Raw genomic sequence first — 18,586 nt, 5'->3', positions numbered from 1 at the left:
GGAAGCTCAAAGGACCCTCAAAACCTAAGGGATGAAACATTGTGGAAATTCTTCATGCAGGGATCCAGGACTGAATTTGTCTGGATGTAAAGTTTAAACTCAGGGAAGCCAAAAGACCAAAGGACAATGTGGAGTATAGTACCCAGAGTGGAGATCACTAGAAGTAGGATTTTAGAGCTAGCAGAGACTTTGGAGATCATTCAATATATAATTCTCATTTTACAAATAAAGAAAGCAAAGCCAGAAAAGGGGAATTGACTTGTATAGGCTTTGAAGTCAGGCTGACTAGGTTTGTATCTTTACTGTACCTCTTAGTGACTCCTGACCCTTTACCCTAAGTCTCACTTTCTTTTGTGAAATGAAAATAAGTAATAACATTAAGCTTATTATACATGTGTAGATTAAATCAGACAATTTATGTAAAGCACTTAGCACGATGCCTAATACAAAATAAAAACCCAGTGTTACTATTGATATTAGGGTAACTATTATTAGTAGTCAACAGAATGACAAAGCAATGCAAGGACTCAGATCTCCTGAAAATCTAGTGTTCTTTTTACTACAATGGACTGACTTCCAGGGTTCAGAAAGGACTGAAACTTGCCTCAAACTTAGCAAACCAACTCAAATCTATTCAGGGCTAAAATCTGAGTCTTTCAGTCTAGGGCTTCACTTTTTGTGAAAGTGCCTAGCTAGTCTGGTGTCTAGAAAACAGGACTTTGAGAAACATTTACTAACCAAAAAGAATTTTTAAAAAACAACACAGAGACAAGGTTGAGAAGGTGTTTTCCTAAGACAAGGACTCTTTCACAGATAAAACCATAAATGTCTTAGGGAAGAGGGCAACCAAAAATATGCATATTCTATACACATCTGTGAAGATCAGGGACAAGTAGAGGTGGTGCTTTCTAACAATCTGGAATTTTCTCATTATTATTTATGTCTACCACTGCATCTTTTCCTGTGGTTACAAGGGGAAAATCCTGTAAAAATCCTAGGTGGGGGTTGTACTTTTTTTTTTTTTTCAGAGCTGGGCAGGGTAACAAAGAAGTGGGGAAATGCCTATCTCAATTCAAATTAATAGAGCCGGTTTGGCAGCAGTCTTGGGGGGTGGCACCCAGGTAGAAGAGTGGGTGGTGACAGTGAAAGAGGCAAGAGAGCCAAACTCCTGTGACCTTCAAGAGGAAAAAAAAAAAACAAGTGGTGAATGGGGATCCATTTGAGAACATACAGTCTAGGGTTTCAAACTGGGAAAAAAAGGCTGCACCTCCCATATCCTGCCATATCTGTTCATAGTTTATGACAGCAGTGGTTTTCTGGGGGCTTCCTGTTAGTCCTCTTCCCTGACCAAAGTCTCTTCTATTTTCTAAGGCCATTTTGCTGTTTCTTGACTGACATGTGTCTAACACTCCCATAGCAATGAGGTGAGTTACCCTTACCTCTCTAGCTTTAAAGTCATGATGTTTTATCACCCCACCAATCCCTTTGCCCACCCTCCTAAAACATCTGGTCCTATGGCATATGATCATTTTTATCTGTTCAAGCTTTCAAGATATACTTTCATCTTGTGAAGTCTCAACAAGCAACTGTTGATTGATGTTAGAGTCTATAATCTAGTGGAGGAGTCAATATATCCTCATGAAATGGAAAGATAGATAACCACAAGCACAAAATTAAATATAAATGGAGTTCCTAGAGGTTCAGGGGGTGTAAAGTAGATAAGTGATCTATCAGGTTGGGCTAGTCGGGGAAAGTTTCCAAGAACATGTAAGTTTTGAGCTTTGAATTGGAACTTTAAGGAGATGATGGACATGAGTTAGTGACGAGGTGGACCTTTTCAAACAAATGCACAGAAACAATGCAAGATATAACTCAAGCTAGGACAGGTGCCTGCCCCACCCTGCCATTTCCCCATCTCAGCAACTCTCCATGATCTGTCACCACACCTGTTTCAGTTCGAAGAGAGTGCCTTGTACCTTAGTGCCCACCAGGCTCTCTCATACCAGGCCCTCTCCTTTACTGAATTCACCACTTGTAAAGCACTTACAAGATGTACCACTTAGGTGATAGGTAGAGGACAAATGCAAATTGGAGTAGAACAAAGGAATGTGGAGAACTAAGATGGTTATTTTACCATAGGGAGGCTAATATCACTGTGAACGGCCAATGTGCTGAAACTGCTGAAAAGTCCTGGTTGCATGGATATCCTTCCTCACCAGACATCACAGAATATGTATCAGGAAACACTGCAAATGGTAGACAAATCAAATTACAGTCCCTGCCCCTAGAAGCTTGTTGTCTAATAGGAAAAGCAGAACATGGCCAGGCAGAGAATTCATATATTTATTTAAAAGTTATTAAATGTCCAAGTGTAATATCATTTGATTCCTGATCCCTTTAATACATTCATTCCACCAACATTTCTTGTCTACTATATGACCCAGAGCTGAGGTCACAGAGATACATAAAATGTGTTTCTGCCCTCAAGGAGCTCACAGTTTATTGGGAGAAAGACAAATAAACAAAAATGGTTTGCACTATATAATATGAGCCTGCTCATGGTGCTTAGGAATACAGTAAAAGGGGAACTAACTGCACCTGAGGTGAGATAGGGAAATATGAATAGGAGTTTACAAAATAAGAGACTTGAAGAAGGGATGACTGGGCTGGGATTATAGCTCAGTGGTAGAGCACCTACCTCGCACTCGTGAGGCCCTGGGTTCGATCCTGGGCACCACATAAAAATAAATAAATAAAAATAAAGATATTGTATCCATCCACAACTAATAAAATATTTAAAAAAAAAAGGATGACAAGAATGAAGACATCACAGGATGCTGTGGGAAAAGGTATGAAAGGGCATGGCATTTCTAGGAAATAGTAGGAAACTCTGGCTGGTTGGAATACTGTGCTCAGCAAAAGATGAGGCAAGAAAGGTGTGAAGTGACCTGAGTATGAAGAGATTTGCTAGGGAGTTTGAACTTTACCAGATAGAAATGTGGGAAATCAGAGGAAGTTTCAAGTAGAGAAATTAAATGATCACATAAAAGCAATATGATCCCAGTTCTTCTGTCTCCTAGGCCATTCTTCTATCTCCTTGAGCAAGTCACTTATCTGAGTATTAGTAGTATCTTCATCTATAAAACGAGGAGGATAGTGGTACCTACCTCATAAGATTGATGTGAGAAGTAAAGGAGCTAACATTGGCAAAGCAATTAGCACAGGGACTAACACATAATAAGCTCTCCATAAATTTTAGCTGTAATTACCAGGCATGCTTTATTTTTTTCCGGGGGGGGGGGGCGGAGGTACTGGAGATTGAACCCAGGGTTACTTAACCACTGAGCCACATCCCCAGCCCTTTGTGTGAGTGTGTGTGTGTCTTTTATTTAGAGACAGGGTCTCACTGAGTTGCTAAAGGACTCGCTAACCCTTTGTGTGAGTGTGTGTGTGTGTTTTATTTAGAGACAGGGTCTCACTGAGTTGCTAAAGGACTCGCTAAATTGCCGAGGCTGGCTTTGAACTCCTGATCCTCCTGCTTCAGCCTCCCCAGCCGCTGGGATTACAAGTGTGCGCCACAGCCACAGCGCTGGCCCTGGCATGCTTCTTAAAAGCATGTTGGTAGCATGAAATATAAGTTGTAGTGAGGGGAAAGACTGGTGGAAGGAGGTTCAATTAAGATGATGTTGCAATTTAAATCCAGTTATAAATAAGGTTTCCAACTGGGATCTGGATTATAGCAAGTTAGGCAGATGAAAAGGCAAAATCAGTCTAGCTTGGGAGACTTGGTAGACCAGGACAACCACTAACCAAATTCACAGGTTAAGGATAGCTAGAGGATAGGGGTGTGGGTGCAGGAACAGATAAAAAGTTCCGTTTGGGACCTGTTGAATGAGAAGCGAAGTTGAATATGAGAACCAGAAAAAATGTCGATATTCAAAGGCAGCTCAGGGGAACCGGTGGGAGGAAACAGAAAGACCTCACTGTCGGTGTAAACTGCTTACGGAGGTGGAGGGGGACAGGAGAGACCACCACCATCAGCTAACTATTTGTTTATGTTACATAAGTCCCCCACCCAAGACCTCAACGTGCATACATCTTATTTTCTAGTCAGTTTCTTGCTTCTTGCTTTTCGGTTTTCTGCTTCTTGTAGAGATTTTCTTTCTCCTTTTGCTCCCTCTTAACTGGAGGGAAAGGTCCAGCATCTATCAACACGTTCACTTAGGCGACCCCAAATCCCAAGGAAGTGGGTAGAAAGCGAGGTGAGGAGGAAAATAATTTTTAAGAAAAGAAAAAGAGTCAGCGACGACCTCTAATAATTAAAGTTCCACCTCCCCATATCCTGCCACGCCGCTCTCCTGCCGCCTGTACCGGGCTCCTGGTCCCGAGGTAGGACGGGAGATGTAGTCCCCAAGACTGACCAGGGTGGCACGACTGAAGAACTCGGTTTCCCAACTGGCTCTCCAGGCGCGTGCGCAGATGGCTGCCCCGGCGAGTGGTAAACAGAGACGTCAGGCGGGGGCTGCTGCTTGGAGCAAAACAAAAGGGAAACCCGGGGGGCGGGGGGTGGGGGGGTTTGATAGGGGAATCGGTGCAGGAATAAGGGAGGCTGGGGCCACGAGAACCTTGACCCTATTAAGAGTGGCGAGAAGGGAAGAGGCGAGGGGAGGGGGAGTCAGGGGAGGGGCAAGTGACGCGGGGGAGCGGGGCGTGGGGGAGGGCAGTGATCCGGGTGGAGGAAATTTGGGAGGAGTGTCCGGGGGGCAGCAACTTAAAAGGGGGAGGGAACTGCGGCTGAGGAGACGTTCGGTGATGGGAGCGCAATGTATGAGGGGATACTGTGCCTCAGGTTTAAAAGAGCAGGAAGCTGAGTGAGAGGTTGGAGGAAAAGTGTCTTCTCTAGGCGGAGGTTACAGGTGGTGTCTCAGCAAAGCGCTCAGAGGCTGCACGCTGTAGTCGGGAAGAGGATCGGAGAACTGTGGAAGGGACAGTTTAGGGGCTAGCGTCCTGGGGCGAGGGAGAAGTTCGTGACTTTTTGGGGACTGGCAGGAATGTGCCTCCTGACCCTCGGTGCTTCCCCCCTGGGGGGAGGCATGGTGAGGGACTGTGGCAGGCTCTACTGAACGCTGAGTCGCGGAGGTCCAACTCCACGTATGGATCCAGGGAATAAGAATTCAGCCACAGAGGCTGCTGCGGTCATAGACCTCGATCCCGACTTCGAACCCCAGAGCCGTCCCCGTTCCTGCACCTGGCCCCTTCCTAGACCAGAGCCCACTACCAAGCCCTCCGAACCGCCCGAGGTGGAGCCAGGTCTGGGAGAGAAGGTACACACGGAGGGGCACTCAGAGCCGATCCTGTTGCCCTCGCGGCTCCCAGAGCCGGCAGGGGGCCTCCGGCCGGGGATCCTGGGCGCTGTAACAGGTCCTCGGAAGGGAGGCTCCCGCCGGAATGCCTGGGGAAATCAGTCATATGCAGAACTCATCAGCCAGGCCATTGAGAGCGCCCCGGAGAAGCGACTGACACTCGCCCAGATCTATGAGTGGATGGTCCGCACGGTGCCCTACTTCAAGGACAAGGGTGACAGCAACAGCTCAGCAGGATGGAAGGTAACTATGACCCCCTTACCTCTGTCTACCTACCCCTGGGCCTCTTAGACCTCTACCTCCTACTCTGGGGCCCCTTTTACCATCCCACCCCACCCCTTTTGGGAAGCCCAGAGATCCACCTTCAATCTTAAGTTAGACAAACATTTACTTAGTACATAGTATATGCCACACTCAGCTTGATGCTGGAGAATCGCAGATGAATTAAGACACTGTCCCTGCCTGGAGAAAATCAAATTCTCTACTCCCTGCTCAACACTCCCAGCACTTTGGCTTGGGCTGCCCCAAACACTTATTCCCACAGAGAAGTCTTTATCCTATGTGCAGAAGGAACTGTGTGGATTCAACCTAGCCTTTCCTCCTCCCCCACCTCCACCCCAACACCTTTTCTCCCATTCCTGTGGGATTACTTGGATTCCCTGCTTGCCTCCCAGTAACTCAATGTAGAGGTACTCTTCTGGGATTGCTGTACCCAGGAGGAGGGAGTGGGTGGCAAAAGTTTAAAAGATTATATTCATGGTGAAAGGTAGCTGATCTAACACACTAAAGGGGCTGTGAGCTGCAACCTGCCTCAGTGTGCCCTACGATGCCTATAAACTGTCCTTTCTAAGGGGCTATCCAAGCTTTGGGGGAAAGTCTTTGATTTACTGTTGAGGAATATTACTCACAAAAAAGGAGATAGGGCTCTGACTTTAGAGCCGAAGGTTGGGAGTTCCCTTGGCCTTCGCGAAGAAACTATGGGGAAAGAACACACAAGATACTCTGAAGAAAATTGTCCTGGGAAATATGGGCTCTAATCACAAGGGGGGGGGGGATTCTACCCCAACTGACATCTTGTACCTCTGTGGGTGATGAGGTCAGCATACAACAAAGTACAGAGGGAGCAATGAGCAGAGTGTCTTCCCATAGGTATGGAAGATTGTGAGATCAGATGTGCAGTGTGCATAGGGGCTGGACACAACAGAAGACAGGACAGCTGACTGAGACCCTTGGCACTATTTCTGGGTAGACTGCCACGCCACAGTCTCAGCTCATAAAGAGCTCCCCTCCTTGGACCCAGCCTACACAGCTGTTTTTCTTTTCCCTTAGGTTCATTTTCCAGGGTAGAAGAAATAACCATGAGTTGTTAGTTATACTGTGGGATTATATTCCTCCTTAGGATTTACACTTGCATAGGGCTTTATAGTTTACAAAATAGTTTTAAAATTTTTCATTTTAGCTGGGCACAGTGTTGAACGCCGGTAATCCCAGCAACTCCGGAGGCTGAGGCAGGAAGATTGCAAGTTCAAGGCCAGCCTTGGCAATTTAGCAAGTCCCCTGTATCAAAAACAAAGTAAAGGACTGGGATGAAGCTCAGTTGGTAGAGTGCCCCTGGGTTCAATTCCCAGTACCACAAAAATAATCATTTTATTAATCTTCACTGCAGTTCTGAGATTCCACATTCTACTTATTAGGACATTAAAGTACAAACCTACTATCAGTAGAATGAGGACTTGAACTCAGGTCTAACTGTAAATCATATTTCTCTAGGGAGCTCAGGGCTTGCTTTCATTGGAATGATTGCAAAACCAATTGAGACTTGAGTGTGGGGCTTCTGAAGCACCCACCCTGCTCCCAGGGGGAAGTTTCATGCCTGAGTTGACTTCCCTGGTGACACCAGGGGGCGGCACTCAACTTAGAACAAGAAAGCTTAGGTTAGGTGGCTTGGGGAGCAATTAGCAGTCACCCCTCCCAACCCCCCAACACTCAAGAATTGTGGGTTTCTAACCTCTCCCACTTTGGACCTCTCCCACTTTCTAGTTTCAAGGTCTAAAGAAAAGGGGATGAACAAATGGGCCTCAAAGGTGCTAAGTAGTAGGAAAAGGAATGGGCCATCTCAGTAGACTCAAAGTTAGAGAATGAAAAAGGAGAGAATCATGGTGCCAGAAGTCACTGTGGTCCTAAGAGCCCAAGACTTGAAGGAGCTAGAAGCATCAGTGCAGCCAGAGTATTTGGAGTGTCATGAAGACAGGGTCTCAGAGAGACAAGTTATTTGGCTAAAGAGCCCTGAAATAAAAAAGCTGCTCAAGCAGCCTTCTGCAGGCAAAGGGTCTCCTTATCTTAGAGAACCAGGCAGAGACACTTGAGCGGTTTCTGACTGTCCATAGCCTCAGCCTCCAGGTTGCTCCAAGCTCCAAGCTCTTCTCAGGCTCCTCCAGAATTTCCAGAGAGCTCCTAGTGGGAGGTCAAATGCCCCTAAGGGTAGAGATTATGCACAAATTCCTGAGGAGTAGTGGGGGAAGGGAGGTTGGGGAGGAGGGGGGGGAGGGACAAAACTGGCTCTAACTAGCCTGGGGCAACCAGTAAAAATAAGCTGTATGGGGGCTCAAGAAGCTGCCAATCTGGATCTTGCTCCCTGGGCTGCTGGGATGGGGGAATAGTATGTATCCCTAGCAGAACGTCACCAGTGAGGAAGAGAAAACACATGGCTTCCAATACCCATGGCACTCAAGAGCCAACAGAGCCTCAAGGAGTCTCACCACCATCACCAGAGGGCCACCTACCAATCAGGCAGCAAATATTGATTTTGTACTATGATCTTAGTGTACTGTGGGCCTGGTGCTCTAAAGAGCCACCATTGGGGGCTGTGGGACTGTCAGTGCCCTTGGCACTTATACTTGATGAGACTTATTACACAAAATCTAAGCCACACAATATAGACTGGGTAAAATTGTGTGGAACAGATTAAAAATACTGTATACGAAATTTGATAGACAAAGTCAAGCAACCACTTTTATAAAAGAGGTGGGACTTAAGCTTGGTTTTGATGAACTAGTAGAATTTAGAGAGAGGAGATCCTTCTGGGAAAAAGAAGGAGGGTTAGATTGTGCCTTATGAATGTAGTTAAAGGGTTCGTGTCACCTATTGGCAGAAATAAGGTTGGGATTCAGAAAAAGGGGGGTGTCTTCCAATTCCATGGAGAGCTGGATGACCCAAATGCCCAGTGTGGGGTGGGGGGAATGGAGTAGCAGCTGTGCTGAAGTTCCAGTCCCTCAGCCTATTCAGAGAACTGGCCCAGGGCAAGGGTCAGTCCTGGGCTGGTATGGCCACTGTCCTGTAATTGCCATGTAAGCCTGCATTCAAGGAAAGGATAGAACCTATGGAATGATTTTTCCTATCTGAACCTAGTTTTTGTTGGAATAGGAGTAAGGCTTCTCCATTCCCACAAGCCCCAGACACCCACCAGAGCCTGACTTTTCCAGGATGGGCACCAGACCCTTTCCAGTAGGTTGTTACTTTGTCTCTGGTGCTCCCTGTGCAGAGAAGTCTGGAGCAGAGACTGTGCTGCTTGTCCTAGGGGGAACTGTGAATGGTCTCCTCCCCCTCTCTTTCTCTGCCAGTTTTCCCCTTATATTCGACTTTCTTTTATTCTCTGGGACACCCCACCTGCTATGTCCTCACCTCCTCTTTGATTAGATTACTGGCCACCGACCTACACAAACCTCATGCCTCTTTTTTCCTGCTGCCTCTGCCCCCTACAGAATTCCATCCGCCACAACCTGTCCTTGCACAGCAAGTTCATCAAGGTTCACAATGAGGCCACCGGCAAGAGCTCTTGGTGGATGCTGAACCCCGAAGGAGGCAAGAGTGGCAAGGCACCCCGCCGCAGGGCTGCCTCTATGGATAGCAGCAGCAAGCTGCTCCGGGGCCGCAGCAAAGCCCCCAAGAAGAAACCATCCGTGCTGCCAGCTCCACCCGAAGGTGCCACTCCAACGAGCCCTATCGGCCACTTCTCCAAGTGGTCAGGCAGCCCTTGCTCTCGAAATCGTGAAGAAGCCGATATGTGGACCGCCTTCCGTCCACGAAGCAGTTCAAATGCTAGCACTGTCAGCACCCGCCTGTCCCCCATGAGGCCAGAGTCTGAGGTGCTGGCAGAGGAGGAGATACCAGCCTCAGTCAGCAGCTATGCAGGGGGTGTCCCTCCTACCCTAAATGAAGATCTCGAGCTGCTAGATGGGCTCAATCTCACATCTCCCCATTCCCTGCTATCTCGGAGCAGTCTCTCTGGCTTCTCTTTGCAGCATCCTGGGGTTCCTGGCCCCTTACACACCTATGGCGCCTCTCTCTTCGGCCCAGCAGAGGGGCCCATGTCAGCAGAAGGGTGCTTCTCAAGCTCCCAGTCTCTGGAGGCCCTGCTCACCTCTGATACTCCACCACCCCCAGCTGATGTCCTCATGACCCAGGTAGATCCTATTCTATCCCAGGCTCCCACACTTTTGTTGCTGGGGGGGATGCCTTCCTCCAGTAAGCTGGCCACAGGAGTTGGCTTATGCCCTAAGCCCCTAGAGGCTCCAGGCCCGAGCAGTCTGGTTCCCACCCTTCCTATGATGGCACCACCTCCAGTCATGGGAGGTGCTCCCATCCCCAAGGCTCTGGGAACTCCTGTGCTCACACCTCCTACTGAAGCTTCAAGCCAAGACAGAATGCCTCAGGATTTAGATCTTGATATGTATATGGAGAACCTGGAGTGTGACATGGATAACATCATCAGCGACCTCATGGATGGGGGTGAAGGACTGGACTTCAACTTTGAACCAGGTATGGTACCCCCTAATTACTTACTGTAGCATCTCAAAACCTATGCCCACTCCTAGATGCCCAGTTCATCCCATTATCTGAGCCAGGGAGAGATATAGAACAAGGGATAAATGGAGCTCCTGGAGAATTGGAGAAGATGTTGCATTGGAGGGACAGTTTCTCAATGAGACCTCCAGGCCCCTCAGTAGTACCCACAGAAGGCAGCGCAGAAGGGTTGTGTTTGGAGGCGGGATTCTCAGTTTTCCTTGCTGTGAATGTGAACAGTGGGAAGTTGGCTTGCCCCAGATAAAACTCTTACCTTGTCCTCCATTTCTTCTTCCCACAGATCCCTGAGTCATGGCTGAAAGCTTTGTCCCCTGCTTCAGAGGTGGAGCTAGGCGTGTCTATATCCACTCTTTTCCCTTGAGTCCTCCCCAGGAATTTGGGGCCCCTGCTTTAGAGCTAGGATGGGGTCTAATCACACACACACAGAGACACACACACAGACACACACACAGACACACACACACACACACAGTCGAGGAAATTAAAAAGATAAAGCTACCCGGATGGGGAATATGGGGGGAGGGGGTTTGGGAGGGGGAAAGGGAAGAGGGTTTATTCTCACTGTGCCAATTAGGGGGTAAGGCCCTTTCTCAGGAGCCATCCTCAGCTTCCCCCCATACCCACTCCTAGGCTTTGTAGCAGGGGCCAGCAATGCTGTTGGAAATGTGAAGTCACCAGTGGCCTTACCCCTGCCTTTGGGAGCAGGAATTTTTTGTAGAGAGTCTTATCTGAGCTGGGCCAGGCAAGGTTGAGCCTGGAGATTTTATGCAGCGGCCCCTTGGGCCAGTGGTGTGGGGTGGGTGGGGGGAACAGGGGACCTAGAAGGGCCAAGGTCTGAGCACTGGAGTGGCTCACCAGGCCAATCACCTTTGGAAGGCTACAGATAACAGAAAGGCTTTTTATAAACTTTTAAAGAAATATAAACACAAATATAGAGATTTTTAACAGTGGCAAGGTGCTAGTGATTGGGGAGAGTGCTTTTTTTTTCTTTTTCTTTCTTTCTGAAGGCTTTGTCATAGTGACATGATGCAAACACTACAGACAATACTACAGGAGACATGGGGAAGTTGGGGAGAAGTGGGGAGCAATAGTGAACATGGATGGATTAGAGCTCCCATTTGGACCAGGTCTAGTGAAGGATCTATGCATAAATACGTTGGAGTTTTCCCCAGGGAAAAACCTAAACCATGTTCCCTTGTCTGTCAACTTGTGCCTGGGAGAGTGTGGTATTGGGGTACAGCCACACTCTTGTATGCCCCAGTGTGGGTTTGTGCTATACTGAGGGAGAAAGAATTGAAGGCCTGGAATTAGCTTGGGGCCTGGGAGGGGGCCGGAGGGGGGAGAAGAGAAGGAGGGAAGGATTTAGGGTGGTAAAGTTAGGTACAGAGACCTCCCTGTTTAAGGCCCCTGACAGCTGTCCCTGCCCTTCTTCCCCTTCCCTGACTACAGGGGTTATGTGGAAGTGTGTGTGGTAGCAGGCAGGGGGAGGGGAGGAACTGGGAAGGGGGAGCTGGGGAGCTTGGCTGAGGGTCTGGGAAATGAGCAGGGATGGGGGGAATGTGGATCAGGTTTACTAGCACCTGCCAGGGAGGCCATCTGGGGCTCCTTCTCCACCCCAGCCCCCAAAGCAGCCCCTCCCCCAGTGCCCTTTGCATTGTCCCCTCCCCCACCCCTGCTGTGGGTTCCCATCATTTCCTGTGTCAGCGCCTGGCCTACCCAGATTGTATCATGTGCTAGATTGGAGTGGGGAAGTGTGTCAAATCAATAAATGAATAAATTCAATAAATGCCTATAACCAGCTCTGGTTTCTGCTGCTTTGCTGCTCCCCTGGATAAGGGGGAGGGAGGGGGAAAGGCGAAGGGCAAGTAAGTCGAAGGGCAGCGGGAAGGACTGCCCAGAGGCAGATAGGTGGGGGTGGGGGAATTTCAGCCTGGGAGGTAGTGGAGTATGGTGGGGGAGGGACACCTAACCCCAGCAGGAGTAGGCGGGCTGCGAGATAGGCCTCCCAAGGGGAGGTAGCCTGGTTTAAGAAGACCCCACCCCCTACTCCGTCCCTCAAAGGCTCATTGTACCAGACTTCGGTCTTTCCTCACCCCCACCCATGTGCTCGCAACAGCCCTCTCCTGCCGATCCCTTCCACCCTTCCCCGGGGCCTGGGGCCCACTTAAGCCTTAGTACAGATATTGGGAGAAAGAGTCTGTCTCGAAAAAGGAACTTCACATTAAATTCCAGGAATTTCATACCCAGAATTACTGCTCTCACTTGGTCACTTTATTGAGTTAGCGATGTTTATCCCTCCTACCGAGATTGTCTGCTCTGGTCTTAAAGGGAGGGCCCCTACGAGTGGGAGGGGGCCCATCTTCTGATCTTCCTGATTTGGACTGGAAAGGGAAAGTCAGTAGATAAACAAAGAGGCCCTGAAGGGGAGGTTTCTACAAACTGGGGCCAAAGGGAAGACAATAGAAGTTGGGGTCAGGTCTTGGTCGTAGGTGTAGGATTTGAAAAGGAAATCCATCCCAGGGGGCCAAGGTGGAGAAAACTTAAGCGGTCTGGTGGGGAGAGGGGAGTGCTGGAGCGGGCCATGTTTGGGGAGTCTTACTGGAAGATTCACAGTGGATTCAATTGGAGTGACCTTCTTGGCTTCCAGGGTTCTAAGCATTTTCACTCGGCTCCTCTCCATGAAGTCACATTGTGTGCGCAGAGCATCTAGGAAACAGGAAAAGACAACCATCCTCTGAGGAATAGAGACCTCATCATCCCATCTTTCAAATGGTCAGCTGGAGTAAACTGGCCTAAGATGGAAATGATGGTGTAGTGATACGGAGATATACAGAGAAGATGGCAGAGACATGGGGGGAGGAGGAAGTGACATATCCACCTGGTTTAAATTTCCTAAAGTGGACCTAGACCCTGTCCCCACCCCCTTTTCTGAGGTACTAGGGGATTGAACTCAGGGACTTATGCATGCTAGGCAAGCACTGAGCTACATCCCCAGCCCTTTTTATTTTGAGACAGGGAATCACTAAGTTGCTCAGGCTGCTATGGAACTGAGTAGCTTGGAATATAGATGTGCATCACCACACCTGGCCTTGCCCCTTTTTCCTAGGCTCCTATGAACTCACTTTCCATCGTACACTAGTCCCACCCTATATTCTCCATCACACAGCTATGTACAGTATTCCCCACATTCTTCCCTCCCCCATCACACTTCTTACCAAGTAGCTCAGGTTCTGGATTCTTCAGGAGGGGCACAAAAGCTCTGTAGGCATTCTCAAGTTTGGTTCCTGTAAACATAGCCTTCTGCTATATCCCTAGCCCTTGTCACCCAGTTTCCACCCCTCTGAAGCCCAAGATTTTAGGACTCTAACACTAAACACTACCTTGAGTTGGTGTACCTTATTTTCTCCCCTTAGGTATGGACCTAAGGGAAAGTTATGGACTCTAGGCTGAGGTGGGGAACATAACCTATTGTCATAGAGGCAGTGCCCTTTCTTAGGCTAAACTAGATATGGTCAATTGAGGTTTGATTGAAGGTGCCTACTTTAAGGACAAGATTCATGATCCATCTTGAAGGTCTTGCTCTATCTCTGGGTATATTCCCAAGCCTCTACCTGGTGCCCCACGCTCCACCTTACAAACATAATAGATGTCCCGAGCTGTAAGGAATTTGCTGGCATATTCTCCAGGGGTCTTCATCAGGAAAAGCAACTTCATTGTCCCCGATTCATCACACAAATCGATGGTGTCTGGAGGGAGGCCACAGAGTAATCGGGACAGCTAAGGACAGAAGGTGGAAGCAAAAGGGGCCAGTGATCCTACACAGAATGAGTTGGAGGAAGCTGTAGGGATATGAGGAAACCCCTTCTTATCAGAATGAGGATTTAGGGGCTACAGATACTCCTACTGCTTCTGACCCTTGGCCCTTAGTCCCCTCCCGAATCTCCTCACCTGTTTTACGCAACCCCACTTTACTGCGAGTGTATTGTAGCAACGGGAAAACAGAGCAATTGGTATTGACCAGAAACTGCTGATTATCTGAGAAGAAATGGGATGGGGCATGCGGGCTCTTCTTTAGTTATACAATCTCTGTGATCTCCACTGCTTTCAACCCTACCCACGCCCATACCCAGATTCCAGCTTTGTGTGACCCCTCACCTCCATGTTTGATGAAGATGAACATGCTTTCAAGGTCATCTCATTCTTCAGAGAATACCCTGATGAGTCATGCAGAACGAGAGTGTTCTAGAGGCCCTGGGGGGCCAAGTGGGCCCATAGGGTTGGGGGACCAGAGGGACAGATGGACCTCATAGGCTGAGGAGGCCCAGGCTGGGCAGACTCTGGAGAGAGAACTATTGGCAGATGTGGATAGTCAGTATCCCTAGGGGTGGGGCCTGAGGCTGTAGTTGAGGGATTATGAGGTCAGAAACAGAAGGTAGAGTAGGTGTGAAGAGAGAATTTAGGTGGGTCTATAAAAGATTTGTGGGGAATGGGAGCAACATGACAAATCTAACTCTAAACTAGACTCTGGAATGAGTGCCAAAACTAAATGGAGAAAAATAAGTGTTCAGAACAGCACTCCTTTTTAGTAAATTAGTAGCACTACCACTTGCCCAACTTGACTCAACTATTCCTTTTTCCTAATCCGGCACCATGCCTCCCACATTCCTTGTATCCCGTGTTTCCCCTGCTCCCCACCCCCATGACAGACTTCTTGATGATTGTCAACAGAAACTTTATTTCTCATTGATTCAGAAACAATAGAAGGGTAGGTGGAAAAGGGGAGGGAATGGACAAAGGGATGGAGAGAAGGAGAAAGTGTCCTATAAAAAGGAAGGGCCAGATGGGGGAGATAAGAAACACTTACAGAATAAGGGGGCAATTCAAAAGTAGGGGATAGTGAGTGAAGGGACAGTTAAGTTACATGAGGAACAGAATTCAAAATTAGCCACAGGAAGTGGTAGTGAACATTGTTAGTATCATTTGAGGCTACAGGACCTTGGGGTTCTGTCAGGGCATTGGGGCTTCAGGCTTCAGGGTATAACATGGGGGTGCCCAATAAGGGCTATGCTGGCTGGCTGGGGAGCCCCCAGGTCCCTCTCCTAAGGCCCCTCCTTTTGGGGGAATCTCACTGACGAGGCAGAGTCGTTCACTGTAATCTGGCTGCAGACTCTCAGCCAGTCCCTTAGACACACCACTCCAGGCCTAGAGACAAATATTTCCAGGTCAGAGGTCAGTTAGGGTCAGGAAGCAAAAGACCCAGGCCCTGTGCCAAAAGGAGCTCTCATGATGTCTGAAATCACTATGATTTACAGAAGGGGCACCCAGACTCCTGAGCCCCCAATACCACTGTTTCCATCTGTCTCGCACACACCATAATCTATTCTTCAGTGTGTCTCTCTCTGTTTAGCCCATCCCCCATTTGGTCGGCCACATCCTGACAGTTAGTGCAGGTTCCCCTTCCCCTTCACTCTGTCCAACCCCACCACCACCCATCTTGCTGGCAGGCAGTTGGCAGTTGACAGACTACAGTATGTTTATGACAGCATTCTCACCGAGAAGTTCCCGTGGTACTCAGTGACCAGATCCTCTAGGTTCTTAAGGGTGGGAATTCGAGGCATTGTCCTGAGTGGGAAAGCAAGCCAGAATAAGAACGCATAGGTTAATTCTCTTTCGTTACCCTTTTCCCAGTTGTCCTATACGGATGGAAGGGATTTCATGTTTTTTGTGCCTGTAGCTTCCTCCCATCACCATGCCCTCTTGGGTGATCTCTCATTCCTTACTATCCTGTTCTGTACTCCTGAAGACCCTGAAATAACCTTTTCTACTACTCCCAGTTATCCCCATCTTCCTGAAATCTCACCGTTCCAGCCAGCAATACACACAGAGGAGGCTAATAATCAACCCCATGGAGCCAATGGGGATAAGCACAGCCTCCAATGCAAACGATGAAGGATTCCCTAAGAAAAAAAGAAAGGAAAATGGACCTTACATTTGTGGCACCTCGATGATGTGGGTGCCAGGCACTGTGCTAAACACACTCCCTGAACTTAATCTCACAACAGCCCCTAAGAGGGAGAAACAATCGCTATCTGTATTTTACAGATGAGGAAACAGAATCAAAGGGATCAGTCTGGTTCCAAGGCCATCTTCACCATGCAGGCTCTCTGGAATGCTGTAGGGAAATCCTACACATTCCATGTCCCCCTTGAGCACCCTTTGGCCTCCTTCTCAATCCACTCCCCTACTCTGGTGATACATTGACCCAACCCTACACAGAAAAAAAAAACTTGCTTCCTAGGGGTTGAGGTTGAACAGTGAGGGGAGGAGGGGCATCAAGTTGGGGGCTTAGGAATAAGAAGCATAAGACAGTCGTGCTAGAAAGACTAGGGTGCCAGGCTCATGTATTGAGGTCATGTATTGGGCCCATTTTACCCTTTGAAGTATTGCTCCCCCAGTGGATTGGATGGCTCCATTCACTCCATTGCTGAGCACTTCCACAGAGTGGGTTAAAGCGGCTTCGAACCCGGAATGTGTACAGTTTCTGCCCATCCACACTAGGCAGGGAGAAGCTGTTTCTGTGATATACTGGTTGTTCCTTGGAAAGAAAGAGAGTGAGGGAAAGGTGAAGTGAGAATCAAAATAAAATTCTACCTGCAATTCAGTGTCATCTTCTGGTTCTTCCAAGTTCTGGTTCTTCCCCGTTCTAAAGAAACCCTGATCTGGTTCTTCCCAGTTCTACTTCTTTCCTCCTCTCTTGACTATTCAAGCCCCATTGCTTCCTTTACTGACCTAAATCTAATGCCTCCCCTCCAGATCCCCTGAATGGCTTCCTTTTGTTTACTTGTCTATCCAGTATTAGGAAGCCTACAGGTAGTAGAACCTGAATGAAAACTCACTGGTGACGATAGGGAAAGCAGTCCAAGGGGGTGGTAGGCAGAGAAGCTGGGAGGCAAAGAACAGGAGCTTGATATTAGGGGCTCCTATTTGGCTGATTGAATCCTTAATCCCATACTTGCTTGACCTTAGCTGTTGCATTCATGTCCCCAGTCACTCACAGTCCAGCTGCGATCCCGGTTACTTCGGTACTGCACCAAATGCTCCAAACAGTGGTCCAAGTAGCTGCTGTTCCAGTTCAATTCTAGCTGGGATTCACTCAGGTTCTGAAGTGTTAGATTCTCTGGAGCCCAGGGGATCACTGGAGATATGTGTGCATGTGTGGTCATTCCCCTGGCCTAGACAAGTCAGGATCTTGAAGATAGTGCCCCTTATCCCTCCTCCTAGCCCCATCCCTATTCCCTCCCTACCTCTTCCTTCCTGCCCATGTACGACAATGGGGGAAAGAACACCACTCCACATACTCCAATGTCCAATAGTACCCGTGGCCCCTTGACCACTTCTTTCCAAATTACCCAGATTCTGCAGTTTTAGCTTCCACTCAGTCTGCCTCTTGGGTTCCCTGGGGTCCTGAAGCTGGACAACAAATGTTTGATAGAGATGGATCTCCTCTTTTTGAAACCAACAGCCTGAAGTGATCTCTTCTGAGAATATATAGTGACCACACTCCTGGACTTTATTATTATCAGAGTTCTTGTACCTAGAGAAAGGTTGGAAGGAAGAGGAATGGTGGGGCAAATTTAGGTGCTGCAGTTGACTGCAGCCTACCCTCACCTAGTCTGAACTGACTTAAATTCCATGAGAAAATAGTGGGCTGTCTGGGAGACTGGCTACCCTCTTTCTAGGTCCCCATGCAGTCCTTCTCATCCAACCCGCCTCCTCTTTCTCCCCTGTTAAACCCCCTCTTCCCTTCTCATACCAATAGTGCAGAGTCAGGTTAGTAGGCCAGGGCTCAGAGCTGCTGTTCCAAGTGCAATTCATGTACTCGACATTAAACACAAAGCACTGAATCTCTGGTAAGGGCAGGGAGGTAACATTAAGGGACCTGGGGTTCATAGAGGCCAGGAAGAGATCTAGGTGGGGGAGAAAAGGGAGTAGGGGAGGGAAAGAGAAGAAATGATGGTTAGAAGAAGGAGTAGTGTAAGGTGGAGTACCCTTCCCTTGCCCTCCCCACTCCACTCTTCAATGCTGCCCACATTGTTGTAAAAGCCACTGGTCAGGTTCCAGATTTCTGTGTGGCCCCTTCCCATAACCCCCTTCTCCACCAACCTCCTCTAGTCCCAGATTTCCCACCAGCTGTGGTGTCTTCATTCCCACTGGGTGTGAGAACCGGGTTCAGCCCCACCCCCAGCAGAAGCAGCTGCAGGAATAAGAAGGATCTGAGTGGCAATGATGGCTTCAACATGGTGCTTGCTCTTCGTTTCCCGGGTGTAGTCTGTGTCGGGAACCTGGGCCCTTCACCGGCT

General features: G+C 48.5%; 3 protein-coding genes across 8 annotated transcripts; 1 reads left to right on the top strand and 2 right to left on the bottom strand.

Moving 5' to 3' along the window:
• Positions 1-4,740: 4,740 nt before the first annotated feature.
• Positions 4,741-12,026, top strand: Foxo4 (forkhead box O4). 2 transcript variants are annotated; one of them, XM_046467080.2, is made up of 4 exons: positions 4,741-5,606; positions 9,125-9,826; positions 10,013-10,181; positions 10,507-12,026. In XM_046467080.2, the coding sequence occupies exons 1-4, from the start codon at positions 5,154-5,156 to the stop codon at positions 10,512-10,514; spliced, it is 1,332 nt and encodes a 443-aa protein (XP_046323036.1). In that variant the 5' UTR covers positions 4,741-5,153; the 3' UTR covers positions 10,515-12,026. The 2 variants fall into 2 exon arrangements, with proteins under 2 accessions (XP_046323036.1, XP_046323035.1); XM_046467079.2 differs by having other exon boundaries at positions 9,125-10,181.
• A 449-nt stretch (positions 12,027-12,475) lies between these two features.
• Positions 12,476-14,811, bottom strand: CUNHXorf65 (chromosome unknown CXorf65 homolog). 5 transcript variants are annotated; one of them, XM_046467098.2, is made up of 6 exons: positions 14,382-14,811; positions 14,175-14,261; positions 13,838-13,972; positions 13,442-13,510; positions 12,768-12,932; positions 12,476-12,609 (listed from the first exon to the last, which is right to left on the bottom strand). In XM_046467098.2, exons 1-6 carry the CDS (start codon positions 14,404-14,406, stop codon positions 12,506-12,508), a joined length of 585 nt encoding a protein of 194 aa, XP_046323054.1. In that variant the 5' UTR covers positions 14,407-14,811; the 3' UTR covers positions 12,476-12,505. The 5 variants fall into 5 exon arrangements, with proteins under 5 accessions (XP_046323054.1, XP_058442277.1, XP_046323052.1 ...); XM_058586294.1 differs by having other exon boundaries at positions 12,476-12,607; positions 12,826-12,932; positions 13,838-14,003; positions 14,175-14,811; XM_046467096.2 differs by having other exon boundaries at positions 12,476-12,932.
• Positions 14,812-14,941: 130 nt separating this feature from the next.
• Il2rg (interleukin 2 receptor subunit gamma) lies at positions 14,942-18,586 on the bottom strand. Its single transcript, XM_046467094.2, has 8 exons — positions 18,390-18,586; positions 18,040-18,193; positions 17,636-17,820; positions 17,282-17,421; positions 16,659-16,821; positions 16,087-16,183; positions 15,779-15,848; positions 14,942-15,428 (listed from the first exon to the last, which is right to left on the bottom strand). The coding sequence occupies exons 1-8, from the start codon at positions 18,523-18,525 to the stop codon at positions 15,234-15,236; spliced, it is 1,140 nt and encodes a 379-aa protein (XP_046323050.1). The 5' UTR covers positions 18,526-18,586; the 3' UTR covers positions 14,942-15,233.

Source organism: Marmota monax, unplaced genomic scaffold (genome assembly GCF_021218885.2).
Source record: "Marmota monax isolate L192 unplaced genomic scaffold, Marmota_monax_Labrador192_F-V1.1 WCK01_AAM20220418_F8-fsc00284, whole genome shotgun sequence".
Lineage (NCBI taxonomy): Eukaryota > Metazoa > Chordata > Mammalia > Rodentia > Sciuridae > Marmota > Marmota monax.
This window is presented reverse-complemented; position numbering and strand designations above follow the sequence as displayed.